At 44.6% G+C, this 15,015-nt stretch overlaps 1 protein-coding gene across 1 annotated transcript in view; it reads right to left on the reverse strand.

The window, feature by feature from the left end:
• LOC110500599 (phospholipid-transporting ATPase ABCA1) overlaps positions 1-15,015 on the reverse strand; it is a 279,746-nt gene that overhangs the window by 186,542 nt on the left and 78,189 nt on the right. Inside the window, exons 14-15 of the mRNA XM_090214665.1 lie at positions 11,487-11,709; positions 3,385-3,606 (exon numbers count right to left, since the gene is read on the reverse strand). Coding sequence (XP_090070791.1) covers positions 3,385-3,606; positions 11,487-11,709 — 445 coding nt within the window. The remainder of the gene's footprint in view (positions 1-3,384; positions 3,607-11,486; positions 11,710-15,015) is intronic.

The raw sequence follows: 15,015 nt of genomic DNA on the forward strand, positions 1-15,015 counted from the left end.
ATCTCAAAACAGATCACCCTCTGGTGGCTCTGGAGGAGAATTTGCAAAAGTCACTTTTTGTCACTGAGTTTCGTATCCCTGCCTCTGTATATATTCCAGCCTCTGCTTTTCTTCATATACAATGTAACAATTGATAATATTCTCTCCCTTCAGACTATTGTCAATTTAATCTTGTCTTTAGACTAACTTTATAACTTTAAAAATGGCAAAGTCATTCAAAAAAATACATTCGTTTTGAGTCAATATGACGCTCTCGGCTCTTCTAGTGTTAAATGATTACATTTGTGGCTGCCTAGCCTAGCATAGCCTACTATCTCCTGGTCACTGAGTCTATCCTATCCTAGCCTACTATCTCCTGGTCGCCTAGGCTAGCCTACTATCAGTGAGAGGTTGCCAAGCCTATTGTCATTATTACTATTATATCAGCACATTATGTTCCAGTCTCATAGTCAATTAATTATAGGCCTCTAGTTTATTATGTGTAGGTATACATTTTTGCTGGCCATGCCATAAACATATTCCTGCTTACACCACTGGACTCAACCCATTCTACTTGGGACTTGGACTTTTGTGACTTGAGACTTGCTTGTGACTCAAATAATAGTGACTTGGTCCCACCTCTGCTTATCACTTCCAATCTAGAGGGTGCTGTGTGAAAATTTTAAGATTAAAATGTGTGAATTCTTTGAAAATTACTCATCCACCTGGTCAATTCATGTCAGCAATGCAACACATTGAGGTGAGGGGAATGTGTTTTCTTTATTTAAATGTTTGAATTATGGGAGTGTACATGAAAAATGTGGTTTGTTGAATAGAGGAAATGGGGAGCTGCATCCCAAACCTATTTCTGATTTGCTAAGTCAAGCCATGTTGTAAGTAAAATTGGGAGGCAATTAGCATTGGGGGTTGGTTGGGGATGGTTATCACATGGAATGTGGGGTTGGTTGTCACTATCAACTCCATTATAACCACATTGATCAGAGCCAGAATACAATACATCTCAAGCTCTTTTGTGCTGTTGTTGCTATAGAGACCTCCCTTCCCAGTAAACACAAACTCCTTTGGGAATATGTAGTGTGTTGGGAATATGTAGTGTGGAGACGTTGGTCCAAAGTCTAAACCGCATCATGTACTGTATATATCCAATGGGCAGTGGTATCTGTGCTATGTGGGTTTGTTGCCTCCCTCTCTCACACACATGTTTCTGTCCCACACCCACACGTGTACATATGAATGTGCAAACACATGCATACACATGCATAAAATGCTAAAGTTTAGACATTGTTCGATCAAATAAATGCTATTTCTAAGACTGTGTGCTATATTGCTTAATTTCCTGTTACAAAAGGAATAAGCTGCCAGCAAACATTGTGACAACCAACCCCATACTGTGTGACACAACCAACCCTGTGATGGGGCTGGTTGTCACAGGTGCACAGAGTGGACGAAGATATGACGATAAAAAGGGTCCCTATTTCAACCCAAGACCTTGGTCTTTCTATTAATGTTGAAAGGAGTCTTGTGAGATATACTGGTGCTGAGAAATAACACACAAGAGTAAAACGTGTAACAACCAACCCCGGTCTCCCCTACTTCTGACAGAGAGCAGTCAGAAAATGAAAAGTAATATCACCGTGTGAACTAAACCTTAAAAGCTCAATAACTGCACCATATAGGAAATGAAACAACATGACTCAATGTTATTATTATTATTATTATTGTTGTCAGAGGAAATCTCCGACTTTCAGATCACAGAAAAAAGTATCGCAAATTGATTTTGTATACAGTAAGGGCTAAGGGCAATGTGCTACACCGCAAAACACGCAAACTTAATGGGGAAAGTTGGGAGAGATCAATAAATAATTGGATCAAATGGCAAATACAATAACAACAGGGGGTTATTGAAGTTAACAATATAGTTCTGGTGATACATTGGCAGAGTTAAAAGGTTGAGAGAAGAATGGTTACAAGGCACATAGGAATATCATTAATAGAGCACCACAGTGGTGTCATATACCCATAAAACCTAGCGGTCAAACAGGGAAAAAGTTCCAATCGTTTCTCCACCATTCATTTTCCAATAGGGGATTTTATAAACACTTAAAATAAGGGCTGTTTCGTATAAGCTTACCCTGGCTTTTATCAATATATTTGGCTCAATTTACTCTCAAATTCAAAAAGGTTTATTGGAATCAAAGTAGACATCATGCAAGACTACAAATCCCTGCAAGCTCCTGCACGTCATCTCTAGCTGACACCTTTGCTAACAGGTATTGTGTCAATTTAAAAAACTTGCACAAGACAGTTCACAGAATTGTCTATTTAAAGAAATGTTGCCAATTTATTAATTACTACATTTAGCTAATAATAGATAGTTAGTCCAGAGATTATTACCTTTGCCTAAATTCAGCAATCTCATCAAGATCATCATGGCATAATTAGCATTTCATTTTGGCGGGGTAAATACAGGTGAATATATTGCTAAAAGTCACCTTGTCCTAGAGAGATTTACACGGTTATCATTACGTCATGCCAGGGTAAGCCTACACGAAACACAGCCCTCATTTTAAGTGTTTCTCAAATCCCCTATGGGTAAATGTAAAAAACGATTGGAAAAATTTCCCTGTTTTCCAGCTAGATTTTATGGGTATTACACTGCCTTGTAAAAGTATTCAGTGAAATAAAAACAGAAAAGTGGTGCGTGCATATGTATTCACACCCTTTGCTATGAAGCCACTAAATAAGATTTGGTGGAACCAATTACCTTCAGAAGACAATAAGTAGTTCTATAAAGTCCACCTGTGTGCAATCTAAGTGCCTGTGTGCAATCTAAGCAAGGGGCACCACCAAGCAAGTGGTACCAGTGAAGCATAGTGGTGACTGCATCATGCTGTGGGGATGTTTTTCATTAGCAGGGACTGGGAAACTGTTCAGAATTTAAGTGTGGGTGGGTTTGCGCCAGACATAGTGTTTTCCTTGATGGCCAAAAAGCTCAATTTTAGTCTGAATGATGGATGGCGCTAAATACAGGGAAATTCTTGAGGGAAACCTGTTTCAGTCTTCCAGAGTTTTGAGACAGGGACGGAGGTTCGCCTTCCAGCAGGTCAATGACCCTAAGCATACTGCTAAAGCAACACTTGAGTGGTTTAAGGGGAAACATTTAAATGTCTTGGAATGGCCTAGTCAAAGCCCAGACCTCAATCCAATTCTCTTGGTCAAAGTACAACCTTCCTCTCTCTTCAACACCATTACAAAATCACTTACTTAGTCTTCAATACAGTTCCAAATCCAAACCCTAATAAACACCCACTGGGTCTCTGCTGTCCATTATGGACTTGTGCTGGAAGTAACAGTACACAAGAGTAGTTCCATAGGTCCACTCACCACAGCGATTTTGACCTGGAACCCCAAGACGTCCCTCCAGGCATAGCAGAGGAGGTGTGGAAGGTAGAGGACGAAGTAGATGAGGCCCCCGCACGCCGCCGCCAGGTTGGCCTTGGAGAAGAACACGCTGATAAAGAAACACTCCATGATGGTGGCCACGCAGAAGACCAGCATGAAAACGAAGATCACAGAGGGGTCGCTGTACTGCAGCACCTTCCCATACTGCACCGGGAAAGGGTCAGGATGAAAGTGATAATAAAAGGGGAAAGAAGGGGGAAGATACAACACTGTGATCTTGTTCGAAATACATCTTCCTTCCTCGTTTTCATTAGTTAATCACAGATCTGCAAGTGATGGGTGATAGGTGAAAGCAAGGCTGTTGTAGTTTGAGGGTTCTTTAAATAGTGGATAGATGACTACGAATAAACAATGGATATATACAGATTACTATTTTGCAGGTTTAATGACAAATTTACCATATTTACAGCCATGCGTAAACTAAACTACTTCCTGTTCCAACAATTAACAAACATCTGACCAATCAGCATAAATCAAAGCAGTTGTTAGGTAGATAAGCAATTACCATTACAATTCCAAACAGCTGATTCACCATATTTTTTGAACTACACAACCATGATTTAGAAAACAATAATATATCCTATAAAATAATCCTACATTATCATGGATTTACTTTCACTAATACAAACATATTACATATTTGATTACTTCAAGGAAGAAAGGAAGGATGTATTTCTTTAAGTATTCCAGTGGTAGCCGCTAAACTACCCAAGTTAGCACTTTGGGAGTATTGATTGCCGAGGGATGTTCGAGGCATAACCATTTCTTGCGTCTAGCAGCTCAGGCAAGAGAAGGCTATCTTACAATGAACAAGCTTCACAGACAAAAGCAGATTGATTGCGACTGATTGTGGTGATTAACTTATTATTTGTGAAGACAGCACAAAGCGGCACAGAAATAAAGCTTTTGATTAAAATGACTCATTGTTAATGATTTGACAAGCTGTAGGCAGAGTTACTCACCAGGTGTTGATAGCGTCTTATCAAGACTACTCCTAAAAATGTATCACTTATTGTACTTCTAACACAGCTTCAAAATATGATTTATCATCATGTTGATGTAAAGTGTCATGACGTTGGCCTGGGGGTAGGTTTATGACAGTCATAAATACCTCTTCCCCCTTTTTCCTCTCTCTAACCTACTGATGTTACATTTGCAAACCCCTTGGTTAACATAGATATTTTGGGAACATCAGAATGTGGGGGGAAATGAACTATATTCTGGTAATCCGACCAATTGAACATATGCGGTGGTACTTAATGAATATGATGTCAGTTCGGTTGTCGTCTGAGACATTCTCATCAATGATAATTTGAAATAACCTCTACAGTGGAAAGTCTACACATCAGAGTTATCGGATTCACATGGAATTGTTCAATTTAAATGTTTGAATATAAAATTATTGGTGAGGAGATGAAATGTAATTTTAGCTTCCAAATGAGAGATTTGGGTTTTCATAAGGTTAGGGCTCTGCTCAATCAGTGGCCCGCCCCTGTGAAGGGACATGGGTTATAAAACTTTTCAAACACGCCCTCCTCTCCCTTCCTATATAAAGCCTTGATGACAATATAACCTCCTGTTCCGAGGATGTGAGGACGACGGTCTGATGTCAGAATGGCTCAGATAATAACTACAGAACGAAGCCAACATCTGCGTGAGCTTTGGTTGCGAATAGTATAAACTTTGACCTCTTATCCACTACAGAAGGGATACCTAGCCATTGAGTTGGCAACCGCAGCTGCAAAAGAAGGTTAGGAAGGAACAGACAAAGTATCCCGTCTATCACACAACGACGTTACTATAACGTATCCAATTGACAACCAGAGACATTCTTCAAAGGACAAAGGACTCGGTTTGGCAACACGGCCTTCCATCTAAACCAACCTACCGAAGCGCAGCTCAGAGTAAATATTTATTGCATTTTCCTTTTCCAAATGGGCGGTAATTTAGAATGCATAAGATACTGTATTTACGATAGCACAGCTTCTAACTTTGTCCCTCAGTCTTCCCGCTCTTTCACTCAAACTGTCATGTACTGTCATGTTGTGTCTTGTCTCTGTCCTTTCCCTTCACCCTGTCTCCCTCTGCTGGTCGTTGTTAGGTTACCTTTTCTCCCCCGCTTTCCCCCAGCTGTTCCTTGTCTCCTCTTGACTACCTCGTCACCCCTTCTCCCACCTGTTCCCCTTTTCCCTCTGATTAGGTCCCTATATCTCTCTCTGTTTTTGTTCCTGTCCTTGTCGGATTCTTGTTTGTTGTGTTTCATGCCTGAACCAGACTGTCGTCATGTTTGCTGTAACCATGTCTTGTCCTGTCGGAATCTGCCGGTCCGTCTGAGCCTACCTATGTTTGGTAATTAAAGAAGCTCTGTTTAAGTTAATTCGCTTTTGGGTCCTCATTCACGCACCGTAACAGAAGAATCCGACCAAGAATGGACCCAGCGACTTCGGATCCTCTCCACTCAGCCGTCGGGATCCAGGGAGCGATGCTAGGCAGACACGAGCAGGAAGTGTCTGCTGCTCGACATGCCGTTGAGACCCTGGCCACCCAAGTCTCCAACCTTACAGAACAGGTTCACCATCTCCGCCTCGATCCACCGGCCACTTCCAGGGCTTTCGAATCTCCGGAGCCCAGAATCAATAACCCGCCGTGTTACTCTGGGGAGCCCACTGAATGCCGCTCGTTCCTCACCCAGTGTGATATTGTGTTTTCTCTCCAGCCCAACACTTACTCCAGGAGCACTGCTCGTGTCGCCTACGTCATATCTCTCCTTATTGGACGGGCTCGTGAGTGGGGCACGGCAATCTGGGAGGCAAGGGCTGAGTGTACTAACCAGTATCAGGACTTTAAGGAGGAGATGATACGGGTTTTTGATCGATCTGTTTTTGGGGAGGAGGCTTCCAGGGCCCTGTCTTCCCTATGTCAAGGCAATCGATCCATAACAGACTACTCTATTGAGTTTCGCACTCTTGCTGTCTCCAGTGGCTGGAACGAGCCGGCCTTGCTCGCTCGTCTTCTGGAGGGTCTCCGCGCAGAGGTAAAGGATGAGATTCTCTCCCGGGAGGTTCCTTCCAGCGTGGATTCCTTGATTGAACTCGCTATTCGCATTGAGCGACGGGTTGATCTTCGTCACCGAGCTCGTGGAAAGGAGCTCGCGCTCTCCGTCGCCCCCCTCTCCGCATCACTACCATCTTCCTCTGCCGGCTCGGGTGCTGAGCCCATGCAGCTGGGCGGTATCCGCATCTCGACTAAGGAGAGGGAACGGAGAATCACCAACCGCCTCTGTCTCTATTGCGGTTCCGCTGGTCATTTTGTCACTTCATGTCCAGTAAAAGGCCAGAGCTCGTCAGTAAGCGGAGGGCTACTGGTGAGCGCTACTACTCCTGTCTCTCCTTCAAGATCCTGCACTACCTTGTCGGTCCATCTACGCTGGACTGGTTCGTCAGCTTCCTGCAGTGCCTTAATAGACTCTGGGGCGGAGGGCTGTTTTATGGACGAGACCTGGGCTCGGGAACATGACATTCCTCTCAGACAGTTAAAGGAGCCCACGGCCTTGTTCGCCCTGGATGGTAGTCCTCTCCCCAGGATTCAGCGTGAGACGCTACCTTTAACCCTCACTGTTTCTGGTAATCATAGTGAAACCATTTCTTTTTTAATTTTTCGTTCACCTTTTACACCTGTTGTTTTGGGCCATCCCTGGCTAGTTTGTCATAATCCTTCCATTAATTGGTCTAGTAATTCTATCCTCTCCTGGAACGTCTCTTGTCATGTGAAATGTTTAATGTCTGCTATCCCTCCTGTTTCCTCTGTCTCTTCTTCACAGGAGGAGCCTGGTGATTTGACAGGGGTGCCGGAGGAATATCACGATCTGCGCACGGTGTTCAGTCGGTCCAGGGCCACCTCTCTTCCTCCACACCGGTCGTATGATTGTAGTATTGATCTCCTTCCGGGAACCACCCCCCCCCGGGGTAGACTATACTCTCTGTCGGCTCCCGAACGTAAGGCTCTCGAAGATTATTTGTCTGTAGCTCTTGACGCCGGTACCATAGTCCCCTCCTCCTCTCCCGCCGGAGCGGGGTTTTTTTTTGTCAAGAAGAAGGATGGGTCTCTGCGCCCCTGCATAGATTATCGAGGGCTGAATGACATAACAGTGAAGAATCGTTATCCGCTTCCTCTTATGTCTTCAGCCTTCGAGATCCTGCAGGGAGCCAGGTTTTTCACTAAGTTGGACCTTCGTAACGCTTACCATCTCGTGCGCATCAGGGAGGGGGACGAGTGGAAGACGGCGTTTAACACTCCGTTAGGGCACTTTGAATACCGGGTTCTTCCTTTCGGCCTCGCTAACGCTCCAGCTGTCTTTCAGGCATTAGTCAATGATGTCCTGAGAGACATGCTGAACATCTTTGTTTTCGTTTACCTTGACGATATCCTGATTTTTTCACCGTCACTCCAGATTCATGTTCAGCACGTTCGACGTGTCCTCCAGCGCCTTTTAGAGAATTGTCTTTTTGTGAAGGCTGAGAAGTGCACTTTTCATGCCTCCTCCGTCACATTTCTCGGTTCTGTTATTTCCGCTGAAGGCATTAAGATGGATCCCGCTAAGGTCCAAGCTGTCATTGATTGGCCCGTCCCTAAGTCACGCGTCGAGCTGCAGCGCTTTCTCGGCTTCGCGAACTTCTATCGTCGTTTCATCCGTAATTTCGGTCAGGTGGCAGCTCCTCTCACAGCCCTTACTTCTGTCAAGACGTGCTTTAAGTGGTCCGTTTCCGCCCAGGGAGCTTTTGATCTCCTCAAGAATCGTTTTACATCCGCTCCTATCCTTGTTACACCTGACGTCTCTAGACAGTTCGTTGTCGAGGTTGACGCGTCAGAGGTGGGCGTGGGAGCCATTCTTTCTCAGCGCTCCCTCTCTGACGACAAGGTCCACCCATGCGCGTATTTTTCTCATCGCCTGTCGCCGTCGGAACGTAACTATGATGTGGGTAACCGCGAACTGCTCGCCATCCGGTTAGCCCTAGGCGAATGGCGACAGTGGTTGGAGGGGGCGACCGTTCCTTTTGTCGTTTGGACTGACCATAGGAACCTTGAGTACATCCGTTCTGCCAAACGACTTAATGCGCGTCAGGCGCGTTGGGCGCTGTTTTTCGCTCGTTTCGAGTTCGTGATTTCTTATCGTCCGGGCTCTAAGAACACCAAGCCTGATGCTTTGTCTCGTCTCTTCAGTTCTTCAGTAGCCTCCACTGACCCCGAGGGGATTCTCCCTGAGGGGCGTGTTGTCGGGTTGACTGTCTGGGGAATTGAGAGGCAGGTAAAACAAGCGCTCACTCACACTCCGTCGCCGCGCGCTTGTCCTAGGAACCTTCTTTTCGTTCCCGTTCCTACTCGTCTGGCCGTTCTTCAGTGGGCTCACTCTGCCAAGTTAGCCGGCCACCCTGGCGTTCGGGGTACGCTTGCTTCCATTCGCCAGCGTTTTTGGTGGCCCACCCGGGAGCATGACACGCGTCGTTTCGTGGCTGCTTGTTCGGTCTGCGCGCAGACTAAGTCCGGTAACTCTCCTCCTGCCGGCCGTCTCAGGCCGCTTCCTATTCCCTCTCGACCGTGGTCTCACATCGCCTTAGATTTTGTCACCGGACTGCCTTCGTCAGCGGGGAAGACTGTTATTCTTACGGTTGTCGATAGGTTCTCTAAGGCGGCTCATTTCATTCCCCTTGCTAAGCTTCCTTCTGCTAAAGAGACGGCACAAATCATCATCGAGAATGTTTTCAGAATTCATGGCCTTCCGTCAGACGTCGTTTCGGACAGAGGTCCGCAATTCACGTCTCAATTTTGGAGGGAGTTTTGCCGTTTGATTGGGGCTTCAGTCAGTCTCTCTTCCGGCTTTCACCCCCAGTCTAACGGTCAAGCAGAACGGGCCAATCAGACTATTGGTCGCATCTTACGCAGTCTTTCTTTTCGCAACCCTGCGTCTTGGTCAGAACAGCTCCCCTGGGCAGAATACGCCCACAACTCGCTTCCTTCGTCTGCGACCGGGCTATCTCCTTTTCAGAGTAGCCTCGGGTACCAGCCTCCGCTGTTCTCATCTCAGTTCGCCGAGTCCAGCGTCCCCTCCGCTCAGGCTTTTGTCCAACGTTGCGAGCGCACCTGGAAGAGGGTCAGGTCTGCACTTTGCCGTTATAGGACGCAGACTGTGAGGGCTGCTAATAAGCGTAGAACTAAGAGTCCTAGATATTGTCGCGGTCAGAGAGTTTGGCTCTCCACTCAGAACCTTCCCCTTAAGACGGCTTCTCGCAAGTTGACCCCGCGGTTCATTGGTCCGTTCCGTATTTCTCGGGTCATTAATCCTGTCGCAGTTCGACTTCTTCTTCCGCGATACCTTCGTCGCGTCCACCCGGTCTTCCATGTCTCCTGCATCAAGCCCGTCCTTCGCGCCCCCGCTCGTCTTCCCCCCCCCCCCCCATCCTTGTCGAGGGCGCACCCATCTACAGGGTCCGTAGAATTTTGGACATGCGTCCTCGGGGCCGTGGTCACCAGTACCTCGTTGATTGGGAGGGGTACGGTCCTGAGGAGAGGAGTTGGGTTCCCTCTCGGGACGTGCTGGACCGTGCGCTGATCGAGGATTTCCTCCGTTGCCGCCAGGTTTCCTCCTCGAGTGCGCCAGGAGGCGCTCGGTGAGTGGGGGGGTACTGTCATGTACTGTCATGTTGTGTCTTGTCTCTGTCCTTTCCCTTCACCCTGTCTCCCTCTGCTGGTCGTTGTTAGGTTACCTTTTCTCCCCCGCTTTCCCCCAGCTGTTCCTTGTCTCCTCTTGACTACCTCGTCACCCCTTCTCCCACCTGTTCCCCTTTTCCCTCTGATTAGGTCCCTATATCTCTCTCTGTTTTTGTTCCTGTCCTTGTCGGATTCTTGTTTGTTGTGTTTCATGCCTGAACCAGACTGTCGTCATGTTTGCTGTAACCATGTCTTGTCCTGTCGGAATCTGCCGGTCCGTCTGAGCCTACCTATGTTTGGTAATTAAAGAAGCTCTGTTTAAGTTAATTCGCTTTTGGGTCCTCATTCACGCACCGTAACACAAACCCTCAAGCCCTTTTCTTTTGTGGACGTTTTCCTTTATGACGTAATTTGTAATCAAGGTATAATTCATTATTTGTACATGTAATTCTGTGTGATTAGTTAGGTATTTAGTAAATAAATAATTAAACCCAATTTTGTATTGCTGATTCAACTTGTTAGCCAGGGTTCGTGAAGATAACCAAGAATTTACAATTTTCAGATGAGACTGAATTAAGCTGATGATTAATATTGACTGCTATTGATGTAAAATATTACTAGTTCTTTAAGAGTTTATTCGGAAGATAACAGCTCTATAAATATTATTTTGTGGTGCCCCGACTTTCTAGTTAATTATATTTACATGATTAGTATTATCCGGCATAGCCAAAGACACGACAAAAGGATGGTCAGTCCTTGCATCCATAAATCTGTCTATGCAAGTGCTTACACCCCTGCCCGATCTCAACAGCAATCCATTTGGTGGAGCTGCCATTTTGTTGTTTTTCTGTAGGAGTGAGCCTTTATTTGTTAGTCTATGGTTATTTGTAATATAATCCCTATAGTGGCGTAACACTGCATATCTGCATTACAAGGAAATAATTTCCCAGTCTTGGAGGTTTGTGCTCCAGGGCAACTCAAGTCTTTGATTAAACTCTCCTCCTCGCTACCATTTTGATTGAACAAACCCAAACCCACTGAATACTGTCATTAGGAGTAATGCTACACCACTTTTTTTTATTACAAGCAGTGGTATGCAAGCTGATAGACTCATCCAAATGTATCTAAAATGTTACAACACTAGGCCCAGGTCTGCTGTTTGGTATTACTTCTAATTATAGTTTATTACAGGCTTATTACATGCTTATTATAATACAAGTATCACTTTCCTCTCGTCAAGTCATTGACAGCCTAAGCCCACAGTTGATGCCCACAGCCCTCCAAGAACTGGTGAATGTCTGGAATTAGTGGTGAATCACCTTGAGGATGAGGGTGAGGAGGAGAGCACTGACAGCCAGCGGCAGCATGCTGGACACGGCCCAGCTCAGCCAGTAGGTGGAGCTCCTCAGCCCCATCATCCTCACTGTCTCCTTCAGACGCGCCTCTTTCTCCATAACGATGCCCTTCACGATCATTGCCACCGAGTAGATCCAGGCCAGGGTCATGTACAGGGGCAGAGAGCGTGCCAGCGAGCGGAGGAACCTAATAGGGGGAGGGGTCAGATGGGAGAGGAAGAAGGTGGGGGCAGAGGGTACATGGCCCAGTCACATCCGGATGCTGATTGACATTTTCTACTGAGCTATGGTTGTGGCAAAATCCCAATGAGTGTATGATGTACCTACAGTCGTAACTTGATTTCTAGCAACAAACTTGATAGATACAATTAGATTTACAGCAAATTTACTTGATATGGCGTATTCAAGTGGCCTGAGATATGGATTTCCAACTTTTTGATCGCATTAATTTTCTGCAAAGTAACTCTGTTACCTTGGCAGCAGTTATTTATTCATTGTTTTTTAACCCTTATTTTACCAGGTAAGTTGTCTGAAAACACATTCGTATTTACATTGTCATGACTCTCATGGGTGAGGATCAAAGGCCTCACATCAGCTTGGTAAATAGCTGACAACTACCAAACTCTCTTACCCACAAAAGAGGGAAATGGGGCGTGGGCCAGTTTTGACACATTAACCCTCGGTCGTAAATTAGGCAGGAGGGGATTCTCACCCCTTCCTCCTCAGTATTGGGAAGTAACTATCCCTTTTTTACGGAAGGTTTTGCTGCCCCAAAACTTCAACATCCATCAATGAACACTGGGACAATATATTTCATAATCCGAATTGGGAAAATATCAAGGATGAAGACAATATTTTTGTGATGATAGGATTGTGATTTTAGTTATCTAACAAGATCATAGTAGTGATGATACCTTGCCTCGTAACTAACCACGCCCGAGGGAGCTCAGACAACGTGTCAGTATGACGGAAACGCTCCTTTATAGCCGAGGGTATAAAAGATTGGGTTAAGAATTAACATACCAGACTAGACCACTGCAGCTGGGTCTAGATTGGTCACAACCCTGAAAATTAACACAAGGTTGAAGAAGACAAAGGAGCCTCTAACAATCAATGCTACAGTTGAGTAGCTGTTCTAAGTACTGTATCTAAGAAAGTTAATTTAAGTAGGACCATCTGGTTATTCTCTTCAAATCATGGTCACCTACACTGCTCTCATCACCGCTCTGGGGATCATTGACACAGCTGATTAGCTGTCCTCAGAAGACCGCTCTTCCAGAACGAGTGAAAGTAAACACAGACAACTGTGGACAATCAGAGCCTTACACCTGAGAATGAAGGAGAAGGCCCATCCGAAGGAGAAGGCCCAATCGAACCCTTTCACGAAGGCCTAGGTCCAACAGAGATACACGACGAAGACCATCAACACAAAAATAGATGCATTACTTATTTTCCAAAAGGGTGTCAGTTCGGGGCAAGGTATTAGGATTACTGTGAGCGTAGTTCCCAAATGTGTACAGGTGTTGTCTCTCTTTCTCTCTCGCTTTCTCTCTCTCTCTTTAACTCTTTAAGTCATATTGTGTTAGTCCGCTAGGGACCTGTTTTCATCGTATTTAGTTTCTAATCAATAACCTATACCGTGTGTGTCTATCTTATGTTATCATTTAGTTTGCTAGTAAATAAATAATCAAATACATTTGTGTAGTACGGAATGATCAGTAAGACTCGGGTTGTGCAGATTCAAGAGGTCTGCGACGTTCAGAATGAGACTGATACGAGGTAATGATTAATAAGTGACCGTTATCACTATATATATTCTTTAGTTTAATTCTGGAGATGGTAACTCGTTAAACAACTTCTCCCGTGGTGCCCCAACATCCTAATGAGTTAATTGTTACATTATTAATTTAATCTAGTAACAATTAAGCATAGTAGGTAATTATTCGATAAATTACATCACATTAATGAGAGTCACGTCACGACAATATCAACAACCTTGGGAATAGTTACAGGGGAGACAATTGTGTAGTATGGAATGATCCGTAAGACTCGGGTTGTGCAGATTCAAGAAGTCTGCGACGTTCAAAATGAGAATGATATGAGATAATGATTAATAAGTGACCATTATCACTTGGGGCGGCAGGGTAGCCTAGTGGTTAGAGCGTTGGACTAGTAACCGGAAGGTTGCAAGTTCAAACCCCCAAGCTGACAAGGTACAAATCTGTCGTTCTACCCCTGAACAGGCAGTTCCTAGGCCATCATTGAATATAAGAATTCATTCTTAACTGACTTGCCTAGTTAATTAAAGGTAAAATAAAAATAAATAATATAATAAGGTGGCCATGATCAATCAATCAATAAATCAAATTGATCTTACATCAGCTGGTGTCACAAAGTGCTGTACAGAAACCCAACCTAAAACTCCAAACAGCAAGCAATGCAGGTGGGTGTAGAAGCATGGTGGCTAGGAAAACTCCATAGAAAGGCCGGAACCTTGGAAGAAACCTAGAGGAACCAGGCTATGAGGGGTGGCCAGTCCTCTTGTGCCGGGATTTGGAATTTAGCCAGGACACCCTACTCTTACGATAAGTGCTATGGGATCTTTGGTAACCACAGACAGGTACACTCAAAGAAAATGTGAATTTTGTTCACAGATGCTAAAATGACTCAGTGAAATGGGGAGGGGACATTATGAGGACATATTACATTTAGAGTATAGGGGGCATGTTGATCACCACTAAAGTCATACAGTATTTCCATTAGAGATACACCAATCGTGATTTACTGTATGACTTTAGTGGTGATCAACATGCCCCCTATACTCTACTGTTGCCTTGAGTGGGAAGCAGAAAAGGGCCACAGTGTTTGGGCCAACAATATTAATAAACTCCAATTAATCGGTCTAGATAGGAGGGACATTAGTGTTTTGACATCCGCCTGGAGTGAAATGGCAAGTGGAAAAGAACAGGGGGACTCAGGTGTGGATGACAAATCTTATGGCAGTCACACCTAATCCAGACACAGCAGTCAAATAATTGCCTTCTAATTCCCTGTTATACTAACATGCTGCAAATGGCCATGACATTTAGAATAGGGCTCTATGATTTGAATACACATCATGCCCAGTTGTTCCTCCAAGGCACCCAACTAACTCAATTTATTGTTATTAATGTTACAAATTGCTGTTGGCTGGATAACACATTAGGGTGACGGCGAAATTACATTTAGCCCAGAGCTGTTTTATTTACTATGAGAATTTTCCAATTAAACTGCAAAAAATTGATTAGCTGATCTAAATTAAGAATAATCATTTTCTTTGTCATGTAACCGTGAATATGAATTAGGAGCCTGAAAAGGACACCATACCTTTAAGAGGCAGATAACGATGCATAAAAATGTGTGGTGATGATGAGCAAACAAAATGCCCATCTCATTGGAATAAATATTCTTCAATTTAGCTTAGACGCACATTAGTCCACAGACAGGGGATCAA

This window comes from Oncorhynchus mykiss, chromosome 21, assembly GCF_057628025.1.
Source record: "Oncorhynchus mykiss isolate SJ-2025 chromosome 21, ASM5762802v1, whole genome shotgun sequence".
NCBI classification, from domain to species: Eukaryota; Metazoa; Chordata; class Actinopteri; order Salmoniformes; family Salmonidae; genus Oncorhynchus; species Oncorhynchus mykiss.